The 12047-nt window shown below is 39.2% G+C and overlaps 1 protein-coding gene across 2 annotated transcripts; it reads left to right on the forward strand.

Annotated features, from left to right (window-relative positions):
- The first annotated feature begins 3288 nt into the window (after positions 1 to 3288).
- Positions 3289 to 5622, forward strand: LOC131437854 (nuclear inhibitor of protein phosphatase 1). Of its 2 annotated transcripts, none has more exons than XM_058607475.1 (6): positions 3289 to 3534; positions 3595 to 4027; positions 4085 to 4165; positions 4223 to 4388; positions 4444 to 4716; positions 4774 to 5622. In XM_058607475.1, the coding sequence occupies exons 1-6, from the start codon at positions 3506 to 3508 to the stop codon at positions 4875 to 4877; spliced, it is 1086 nt and encodes a 361-aa protein (XP_058463458.1). In that variant the 5' UTR covers positions 3289 to 3505; the 3' UTR covers positions 4878 to 5622. The 2 variants fall into 2 exon arrangements, with proteins under 2 accessions (XP_058463458.1, XP_058463459.1); XM_058607476.1 differs by having other exon boundaries at positions 4223 to 4382.
- The last annotated feature ends 6425 nt before the right edge of the window (positions 5623 to 12047 follow it).

The raw sequence follows: 12047 nt of genomic DNA on the forward strand, positions 1-12047 counted from the left end.
CTGTCAGGTTGTGTGTGGGTTGAAAAAAACACGCCACTATGAGCCCCATGAAACAGCTGGAAACACTTTTTTTGAAACAGCTAACCAGACTTAGCAGCAAGAAGAGAAAAAAAATCATTCACTTGTGTTTTTTTTACCGTTGGCATAACAATGTTTAGCAGTGAGCCCTTTGTGTGCCGCAACCGTGCAACTGAATGAAAACAAAAGTGCCAATATAACTAAATGCACCAACGCACTCGCCTTTACTCTGAACAACGACGTATTGATTTTTCGATCGAATGTGGTCCGATCGAATCCTAGCTACCTTTGATTTTGCTAACGTTATAGAGAATACAAATAAAATACGATCGAAAAATTAATACGTCGTTATTCAGAACAATGGTGATTGTGTTAATGTGTGATTGGCACATTGTTCTGAGCGTGCGCCCCTTGAGTAATATATATTAGATTCCCACAATTCGTTAACGTGACATTGAGCAGACATCATATTAACAAGATATCCAGCTCTCACATTTCCAGAACAAATCGTTGGCAACATACTTTTTTGCGAGCATAGCGCCCTCAGGCGAGTCCGCATCGAATCTCGTACATCAAAGTAGAGGAGATAAATGTCAAATTCGTGCGCGCCAAAATATCAGCACTGCGCTCCAATACAATTGTTCAATGTGATACCGGGCGATGGCATTACTGGACAGAAGACTGATTTCGCTTCAAGCTGAGAGGGTCTGCATTGAGGTTTCTATGCCCAGTGAAAAATGAACGGTGACCCTAGTGAAAAATGGGTGGCCAATACGTTTCCTGATTAAAACAAAACAATATGTAAGAGCGATTCACACGTGGCATCGGGCGACTATCAACCGGCATGGAACGGTTACGGAACAACAACATTAATTGTAAGCTATTCATATGAAGGGACACTACGTCAAGTTCACGGAACATTTTGACGTCGAGTGCCTAGGTAATATTCGGCTAAAATACATATTTAATTATTTTGACGTCGACCAAAGTTGATTGATTGTCTGAATCATGTTTAATGCAGGTGTTTCCTGATCAAAACAAACCAATCTCATTTGCATTTGTGGCAGAGATTCCAGATTCCATACAGATTACAGAGTCCAATAAATCGTCCAACGGGAGGCCGACACGGGACTTTCTTTTGCCGATTTTGAAACAGATCATTGGACCGGGTGCCATTTTTTTGTTCAACAAACCCGGCAGAGAGAGGTCCATTGTTGAGCCATTTTCAATATGAGGAGTTGGAGCCGTTCAACTAGTTTTGCTGGAGAATTTTGGATGTTTCTAACTACCTATTTTATAAAATAAACACTGATTACCTGTAAAATACTTCTACTTCGTTTGTTATATGAAGAAAATACTAAATTCTCACACTATAATTTTAGAATAGAAAAGAAAAACAAACCGTTGTAACAAACTGAACGTATATTTCGTTCAATATGTCGTTCAACAAACGCCCAACAAGATCCGCTAACCGCTTTCTAAGTGGGATTGCTGTCCGACAGCGCTTTGGTTCTTTCATCCCGCACGGCCTTTTGGCTACCTGGGCAGCCATGGCCTCCAGACGTCCGTCTGGCTACCAAAATTTATTCAGTGACGGCTGTCAAGTCCAATTTGACAAAACATAGTCGCCTGTGTCTTAGTTAGCCGAGCGTTTTCATCTATTCACCTTCGCTGAAAATGTCAGGTTTCGATGTGGAAGAACCATGGAGGATACGGTTGTATCATTTTAGGTGTATGTCTGGCAGCGGTGAGGCAATCGGCCAACAACAGGCGGGAAGCACCATATCCCGCACTGGTTTTAAACAGATTTTAGAACGTAAACAAAACAAATTTTGATATCATTCTACAAGCCGAATATTTTATCGAGTACGATTTTGGCCGCTGCCAGAGGTTTGTTTCAATTGTAGTGGAAAATTCTGTGTCTAAGAGAAATGATGGCTGATAAAAATTCGTTTCTAAAATGTACTGCACAGTGTCTTGGACTTTTCCTACCAGTACAATATAAACATGCGCAAGTGATTCTATAGCATCAAATTATTCTTAAGCTGTAAAAGTACGTCGTTATTGATGTCTGACTACCTGTGCATTTTGGCTACCTGAGCAGCCATGGGCTACCAAAGTTCCCGGTGGATTTTGTCGACCCGCATCGGTCCGATCATCGGCCCGATTATTGGACCGATTGAGCACGATATGGAGCCGATCGTAGCGCTTCGATCGGCCCGTCATCGGACAATTCTGCACCATTTGCATCAACCGCGTCGTCCTAAGAAAGCTTTATTTTTACATTATGTATCGCTAGAGAAACAGAGCGAAGGAATATCAAACAAGGCATTTTCAAGCCGACGTCTTCCCGATAGGGTGTGAAATAGTGTTAAACATTCTTTTGTTTCGATCATAGAAGCTTTAACCTTAAGGTCATTCGCCTCTTAGGGCCAGAAAAACTCTGGCCCTATGTTCGGAGTTGAAAATCCAACCCCGATATATCCCATCCTCTGCGTATCAGACATCCGCTCACTGCTTTGGTATTTCTTCACTCTTTTGTTCTATCGATACACTATGTAAGCTTGAAACGCAGTGAAAAGCTTTCTTGCACGATACGTCCGATGCTCGGATTTACTGGGTTGTTTCAGTGACGGCTATCAAAACCAATTTGGCAAAACATAGTCGCCTGTATCTTAGTTAGCCGAGCGTTTTCATCCTTTCACCTTTGCTGAAAATGTCAAAGATTTCCATCGGTATGACAAACGGCTGGCAGCGACGTCTACCTCAGAAATCCTGGTGGATACGGTTGTATCGTTTAAGGTGTATGTATGGTAACGGCGAGGTCACCGGACACTCTGGCAGCCGTTAGTCAGCCGTCTGGCAGCCAAGCCAATGCGGGGCCGTGCTGGATATCTTTTAGGTGAAAAGTACTAAATATTAAGTATTTTTCCGGCAGCGTATAACTTGTTTATCAGCGTTGCTGTTGAGACTTGAGTGCAGCGCTGCCAACTATACCGATTCAGATATTCTCTCTCAAAATACCGATATTTCAATTATCATACAGATAAATACCGATTTTCAGTTTTCGTGTTGGATTCCATAGGGGTAAACCAGGTCGAGCGACCTTTTTTTTTGGTCGCAAAATCAGTTTCCGCACTCAATTGATGTTTGATTTTTCGAGAAAGATATTGTACAGATAGATTTTTCCGCCAAATACAGATTTTTGGAAAAAACAGTTGACAGCACTGCTTGAGTGATGAGTTCCGATATATTTCATGCAAGAAATGTCATTTTGTCATTTATGCACTGAATGTCCTGAATATTCGCAAAAACATTCAATGCATAATTTATATTGTCCCTGTCAATTCGTCAGTTTGGTTTTGGGTTTTGATAAGGATTTTATAAAATTAAGTGAAACAGATCTAACATAACAGAATGATTCAGTTTAATCAAATAGTGGTGTCGCGAACAAGGATTTGAAATTAATTTTAAACATAGTTTGAAAATGTCGAACCACTATGATATCCCGAGTTGGTAAGTTTTTCATCGTATTTTGTGTTTGTAGTTAAATAACATGAACACTTTTTGTCGAAGGGCCGGGAAACCTCCTACAGGCCTTCATTTGGATGTTATGAAAGACGATAAATTAATTCAGAAACTAATGATTGACGAAAAAAAATGCTACCTTTTTGGGCGAAATCCTCAAATGAATGACTTCTGCATTGATCATGCATCTTGTTCGCGGGTTCATGCAGCATTTGTTTATCACAAGCATCTCAACATTGCCTACCTGGTAGACCTAGGATCAACACATGGAACTTATATTGGATCAGTACGGTTGGAGGCACATAAACCAACCCAACTGCAAATTAACTCGTTGTTTCACTTTGGAGCCTCAACGAGACACTATATGCTAAGGGAACGTCCAACGGTCGGATCAAGATCTAATATCATGGAAGACATTCCCATGTTGGACTCTAGTGATGGAACTTACCTTGGATTACCTGAAAGTCAGACAGAACTCGATGTAAAATTATTATATTTTGCACGAAAAGTGTATAATAAGTTTTATTTTACATTATAGAATTTGACTGAATACAATACTGCTCACAACCGACGAATTTCGATGTTGGGCATCACTGATGAAAGTACTAATTTTAAAAAGGTATAGTGATTTATTTGGAGAATTAACTACTAACCAATGAATTTGTCAATTTTAAAGAATATGAAAAACAAACGTAAAAGAAAAGGTGTTCAGTTCAATGAAGATGAGATCATCATTAACCCGGAGGATATTGATCCAAGTATAGGCCGTTTTCGTAATCTTATACAGTCTACTGTTGTTCCTGTATCTACGAAAAGAGCGAAGTTTGACATGAACAGTATGGGTAATTAAACAGTAGAATTTTTTGATGACTTAACAAAATCTCATATTATGTTCAGGTTTTTCGACTTCATCTTCCTCTGGAAAATCACTGCAGCATTCACACAGTTTGGTGCCAAATTTATACCATGGCATTGATGATCACACGAGTGATGGACGAAACAGTGTTGGTAGCGCAACAGGTTTTAATTTTGATATGGACACTACTCCCTGTGGATTATCAACAAAATTGGGTATCATCTTACCCAATCCAGCACCGGATGTTAATCCTATGAGTGCAACACCCTCGATGATGCCTCCTCCACTTTACAGCACCATGGCTCCCAAAAGTGGTAATAATTTGAAATAAGAGTTCATGTGATGGTTAACTATAATGTATATAATTTCAGTTAAAATTGTCGACAAACCAGATGTGTCTGATGAACCTAAGAAGAAAAAATACGCCAAGGAACAGTGGCCCGGAAGAAAGCCACTTGGATTGGGTGGGTTCTAATAACTATTTCACTGTTCTGATAGCGACAGTGGCGCCAACATATAGGCCGTTAACATACAAAATTGGAAACGTTTGAAAACTAGCGTTAGGTACTCGTTTTTCTATGTAAAAATATTTCAGCATGGACCGATAAATTGGTATTGTAGAAGAAATTGTTGTGTGTTTCCATTGATCGAAAGATAGAAATACAGTTAAGGTCTTGAAGGGATAGGCACAAAAACACAACTGTAGAAAAGTCTACTTTTCGAGCAAAATATTTTAAAAATAAAAGGAAATAAAAACTATTTTCCCTATTTTTACCTGGAACTGTTAGGCGGAATATATTCAATAGTTGCACTATTTATGTACCATTTAATTCCACTATTTCACTGTCACGTTATTACACTTTCACAAAATCAGTAACACCCTCATTCTTGTTTACGGCCGTATGCGATACGTTCGAAAGTATATCAAATTCGTATTCCCGTTTACGTTCAAATCAATCACACTTTTAAACATCGTACATGCATAAAAACAACGCCCATCCAACTTTAAACTATCAGTTCTGGTACAGATTTGAGTTGTAAATAAAAATCTTTGATATCATTTGTTATTTGACTTGTTTTTTCGCTGATTTTGTATCATCATGCTTGCTTACGTCCGTATTGACTATTCGACGAACAAATGCTTTCGAACGAATGCGAACAAGCCATTCTTGTTTTCACTCGAACGTGTACGTACGCGATTCCTGTGCAAAAGAAGGATCGGTAGCGCAGGTAGTTTTTTAAGAAAGATTCCAAGCATCAAGGAAGTGACGAATGCTACATAATAAATAAATATCGTACTCAGGACCAACTTTTTTAAGTCGGTAAATGAAATTTTCAAATTCAACTTCGTGCAAAGTAAAAATAAAAATATTTAAAATAGCAGTCCGATCAGTAGTATCTGCGAAAAATATATTGCATTTTTCTTGCAATTTTGTCATGTTTTCGATAGCCTACATATTTATTACATTGATAAAATCATGCATTTTATATAAAATAAGGCATGTTTACCCATGGCGTTTTTTTATGAAGTACTTAATAGATGTAAAATTTATACGTAAAAACTTTGAACCTCGCATATATTCAAAGGGCTCCCCAGAAAAAAACAGCATTTTATTATACTGCTATGCTTTCTAAATGTTTTATGCAAAACACAAATTTATGATTTGATTACAAATCACCTTTAGATTCGAAAATAATTTTGTTAGAAATCGGTTAAACTTTTTTCAATGTGTTCGAAAGGTTGATTCGCAACATTAAACTGACGAATCGAAACCACGGCATTTCGTCTATTCGTCCGTAAACAGGAATGGGACATTTATTTCGTACGAATGATGTTTGAATACACGTATCGTTTGAAGCTAAAATGGCATACATTCTAGCGTTTCGCATATGGTTAATCACTAGAATTGGACTGATTTCATCAAGGTTTAGCATTTTTTGAAGAAGTTTACTGATATTTGAATATTTTGTGGCAAACGAGTCGCGTTCGAATTCATTCGAGTGAAAACAAGAATGGCTTATTCGTATTCGTTCGAAAGTACCCGTTCGTCGTATAGCGGATACGGACGTAAACAAGAATGAGGGTGTATACTTTAATGAAGCATAACAAACTTTACAATACAGATACGCGTATTTCGGAATGTTATTTACATCCTTTTTCAGTGTAACTTATGAAACCGATACACTGAAGAAGGATGTAAATAACATTCCGAAAGACGCGTATCTGTATTGTAACGTTTGTTATGCTTCATTAAAGTATAGTGACTTTGTGAAAGTGTAATAACGTGACAGTGAAATAGTGGAATTAAATGGTACATAAATAGTGCAACTATTGAAAAACTATTTTGATATTTTTTCTGATGAATTTTTCGTAATTGTATGCAAATGACAAAGGAAATATATGCAACGTCTGTATGTGTGATGGTCTTTTTTCTGTAAACCGCAGTCAGACAGTAGGACTTGGGATAGGTTAAACACACACAGTAGAAAACATGATAATATCTCAAAGGAAAGGAATATGATTTTTGGAAAAAATTGTTGCGGAGCATATACCATTGAAACAATATACCGTAAATATACCATTGGAACAATTACATCGTTATTTCAAACAGTTATGAGTTATCGAGAAATCGGAGAAATAAAGCCCAAAGACATTTTGCGCAATTGCAAAAAATAAAATTTTGAGATTGGTCGATTCCTTGATTTTGTAACATTATCGTCACATCAAATTATATGAAAATTTTTTTAGGGAATAATACGTTAAACTTATAATGTTTTACAGATTCCGATATTTTTTTCACACCTCTTACCAAACCTAGCAACTATAGCCCTGGGGTGTCCTCTGATGTATCAAATTTACGTGGCCATATAACTCGGTCCATGGCTGCTCGTCGCCACTCAAAGCACGAATGCTTTGTAGATCGTCCCGGCGAACGACCGTAACTAGATTAAAGTCGGCTATAAATAAACAATAGCCCTCCACTTGATCGACCCACCTTACTCGCTGCGTCTCAACCGGATTAGATTCAAGAGCCATTTTCACTCGACTGTTAACAGACATCCTAACGTCAATGCTAATGCTCGTCAACCACCTCGATATCGGCACTGTCAATCAATATTCGTGGTAGAAGGCTTAGCGTTTCTTCTCTAGAGCCTCTTCCTCTCAAGTATTTTGTTTTTGACGCATTTATGGTCAGTACGATACGCCTAGCTGTATGTTACCATCATCTTCTCAAGGTTACGTGTCACAATATCAACGTCGCCGTCCACCGCTCGTGTCGATTCTCGCTCTTCGAAACACAACTTCCAAAATAATATTAAACAAGAGAAGAAAGTCTTGTTCCGAGATTCGAAGGGACTCGAGAGCGTCCCAGATACTCGGACGTAACACTTACTTACTTGTCCTTTCGCAAATATGTGATCCGTAGTGTCGCGAGCTCCAGTAAATCCCGCTTTGTATAGCCATACGAATTCCTTAGCTATTGGTGATAGACGACGGAACAGGATTTAGGAGAATGTCTCGTAGGTGGCGTTCAGAAATGTGCTTGAACGGTAGTTGAAACAGTCAGGCTTATCATCCTTTTTGTAGGTGAGACATACCGCTCCTTCCATCCATTCCTGAGGTAGTATCCCCTCCTTACATATCTTAGAAATCATCCAGTGCAGCACTATAGCCTGTGCCTCCCTCCATGCTTCAGCTGCTCACCTGGCAATTGGGCATTGCCCGCGGTTTTGTTGTTCCTCAGCTTATCGACAAATCAAATGCGGGGAATCTGTCGTCGGCAGAGTGTGCACTCAGATCGATTCCTGTGTCGTTCTCTGTCTGTGCTTCGCCACTCATATGCTCGTCGTAGTACTGCCACAGACTAACAGACAGGACACTCAAATTAGATTCTTCAATCATTTTAACGGTCATTCGGAAATTCGACTTTTTTTGGGACAGTACTCACATGTGTCATGATGGCGCCACGTTACCCTATCAAATACATCCTGTCTGTCATCTTGACTGTGTTTATTTTTTTCATTTACCAACCGAGTTGCCATTCATACAGAATTACCTGTACTGTATTGATTTGTATACCTCCATGCGAATTCCATGCAGGATACAGATTAATTACATATATCCAGCCTACTTCTCATCCTACAACGCAATACAAAATCGAACCCGTTTTGTTACAATATCTACTTTTTTCTGGTCTGCCGTCACTTAATTTCGGGTGAAAATTACCAACACAATCAAAAATAGTCTAGATGAACAACGTTGAGTAAAATAAATGTTTACCTACCAACATCGCTAAAAAAGTTAAATATATTATCAACGTAATCCAATAATTTATTGTGACGATTCATTATCAAATATTTTGATGAAATCTGGCAACCCTGCAAGCAGCTGATCGGTGTTGACAAACGAGGGGAAACCAACTAGTAAAAAAACTTTTACGTAACACAAGGGGTGTACCGATAGTAAATAGTTCGCGCAGTACAATATAGGTGGAACTAGTGCATCACTAAAAATGATTTTTATAATAATTAACTCATACTGTCATGTCTGTTAGTCTGTGTTGCAGCATCCTTGCCCTTGCTGCATTCTTCTCTTCGGCCAGCTGCAGGCATTTGCAATGAAAACCGTCATGCACTCGATTCGATATCCTCGTACCTAGTGCGTTTGCAGCAGTGCTTCGTATGGTGGACCTTATGTTTCTTCCTGGGCAGTACGAACGCTGTGTAGCTGTTCGAAATTGAGCCTCGGTGTCAAGGGTGGCAAAAACTCGCTCATAAGATTTGATTTTTTCTATTCATCAGCTCACCACATGATTTACGATGCAATCCGAAAAATGATGGTAAAGATGAAAATCATCGCTGATTTAAACAAACACACTCACCTATACAGAGCACCGCTGACATCAAATTATGATGGTATTGATGGTTCTCAGTTTTGATTTCATAGCATTTAACTCTCATTCCTAGTTTTAAAAAGTGAGTACTGAGTTTGGCATCACTTTACCGAGCTACACCGGTGAGCGTATTCTTAAACCACAGAGCTGCCAACACAACCCAGATTTTCGGTTTTGTTTTTGCTGGTACTCAAAACGAACACGAGCATTAATGTACGAAAACAAATGTCGAACCGTAGTGTGATGTATACCATAAACGATTGACTTTCATGTCTCGAGCTAAACACAACTGGCTACTAAAACGAATGCGTTCTCCAGCATGCGAGAACATGTCTTGAGAAATGGATTGAAATGGCATCGATTCGAACATTGGCCGCCCATGGCAACTCTGGTGGATGGGGAATACAAGCGAGACAGTTTCATAAGAATCTGATTCAATGTGTTGATGTACAAACACATCAAATCACAACTCACAAATCGTCTCTCAGTGGGTTCTAGTATTTGATGAGCAGTCAGCGCTCATCTGCTGATTGCTTGATACTACGATGTTGAGACGATGTTTTCTCTATACGAATGGTTACCCAGTTACTCAACTCGTTCAGTGATGCTTTTGAAACCGATTTGCAGGTGAGCTGAACTCGGTGATGATGAAGTACTGAGTTGATTATTGCCAGCCCTGCTCGGTGTTCGTGTACGACGAGTGTTATGCACCGTCGATAGTTTTGCGCGCATACCACTACCACACAGGGACAAGGTAGTGGTCAGAACTTATGTTGGCACTGTGGTAAGTGCGGACATTAATGTCGGAGAAGAATCGCCCGTCGATGAAAACTTGGTCGATTTGGTTTAACGTATGTTAATCAGGTGATCTCCTGGTGGCTTTCTGGATATCTTGATATAATATCTTGTAGAACAATTTGACACATTATCTCAGTTTCGGACGACGGTTTTGAGGTAGTCAGTTTCGATTATCTACTGGACGAGTATAAATGGTAAACTTTGATTGAAAATCGTTCATTTCCTCTAGTGCTTTAGACGGAATTGGATGTTGTGGTGAGGATCTCCCACCAACATCAGTAAGAAGAAACCAAGTATAAAGCGTGAATTTGGACTTCGATCGTCGGGAGCAGCAGTCGACAGTAATGAGAGCAGACCTTTTTGCGCTGTACAAAACCTCAAACGCTCAGGTCGAGCTCTCATTTGGACTTCGGTCGTCGGGAGGAGCAGTCTGCAATGAAAGCAGACCTATTATATGGTATAAAGCCTTGAACGATTAGGTCCTGCTTTCATTTCGATTTCTATCGTCGGGAGCAGCAGCCGCCTTTTATTTTAGCAGACCTTTTTTTGTGGTACAAAACCTTTAACGTCCAGTTCGTGCTCTCATTTGGACTTCGGTCGTCAAGCGGAGTAGTCGGCAATGGAAGCAGACCTTTTGTGTGGTACAAAACCTCAAACGCACAGGTCGCAGAGCCAGGAAGAAAACTTTGAAGGAAACTTCAAAGAAGATCGATTGCATCATCCTGCTGCTGGTTGTTTGCATTGGAGCAAAATGCAACGAAAAATGGACAACAATGGGGAACATTATGCAAAATCAGCCCTTCTAATGGCTCCGAATTTTATCTGAAGAACTATAAAGTTTGCTTCTTTGCAAATCAGTAATTAAAACATTAAACTGAAATCTTCAAATCCAAAATGCAATAATCGACATCAAAAATCTGGTTTTTCCTTCGCTATACTGTATACGGCCCATTTTTCAACCAGTTGTAGTTTGTAGTAGAATTTTTTATATAAAATGCATATCACCGACTCATAATAAATTCGAACCACACCCTGTCAGCTTAGAGCGAAATCAAACTTCAGTTTAGCAACGATATCGCACGGCATCACATTCAACATATCACGCGTTTTTTTTTTAGAGCGGTCAATAAGCCATCTGTCAACTTCCACTTTCGGAAGAAATTGCAAGCGAGCTATGAAAGATAGAGTATTAAATTTAACACCAGACGAAAGAGAAAACTTTTCTCTGCCGTTTACTATTAGAACTTACTCTCAGCGAGTACCGAGTCATTCGGAATTACTCTTCAAAGTGAATGTTGATGGATGGCTTATTGGCCGTTCTAAAAAAAAAACGGGTGATATCATGTCAATTGTATGGGTGCGCAGTGCTGCTATTTTGACGAGCACGAATTTGGCATTTCTCTCCCCTACTTCTATGTATGAGATTCGATGCAGACTCACCTGAGGGCACCATGCTCGCAAAAAGGATGTTACCAATGATTTGTTCGGGAAATGTGAGATATGTTATCTTGTTAATATGATGTCTTTGTTCGAGCTCAACTCGTCAGTCTCCATCACGAACACCTTTATAAAATGTTTTTTTAGAACCACCATTATTTTATCCTAAAGAACTATACTGGTTATTTCATAATATCTAATTGTATGTCAGAATGTTTAATGAAATTAGTCTGTACTTCAGTTTAGGTGTATCGTTTCAAACTCTCTAGAAGTGAAAAAGGGGAAAGCTTGCAAAATTCACACCATCGTTCTACTAATTGATGTTCGGAAGTATAAGAAAAAATGGCAGTTTTATTTGTATTCACGACATTGAGCAATTTGACGTCTCTGTTACTCACACAGATGCAGAGTGCGCAGATCTATTCATATACGAAATTAGAATGTGTGCGAGCCGAAGTCAAAGTTTCCCACATTATCAGATCCGAATGAATTCCGAATGGATTCCGAATCAATTC

Source organism: Malaya genurostris, chromosome 3, assembly GCF_030247185.1.
Source record: "Malaya genurostris strain Urasoe2022 chromosome 3, Malgen_1.1, whole genome shotgun sequence".
Classification (NCBI taxonomy): domain Eukaryota; kingdom Metazoa; phylum Arthropoda; class Insecta; order Diptera; family Culicidae; genus Malaya; species Malaya genurostris.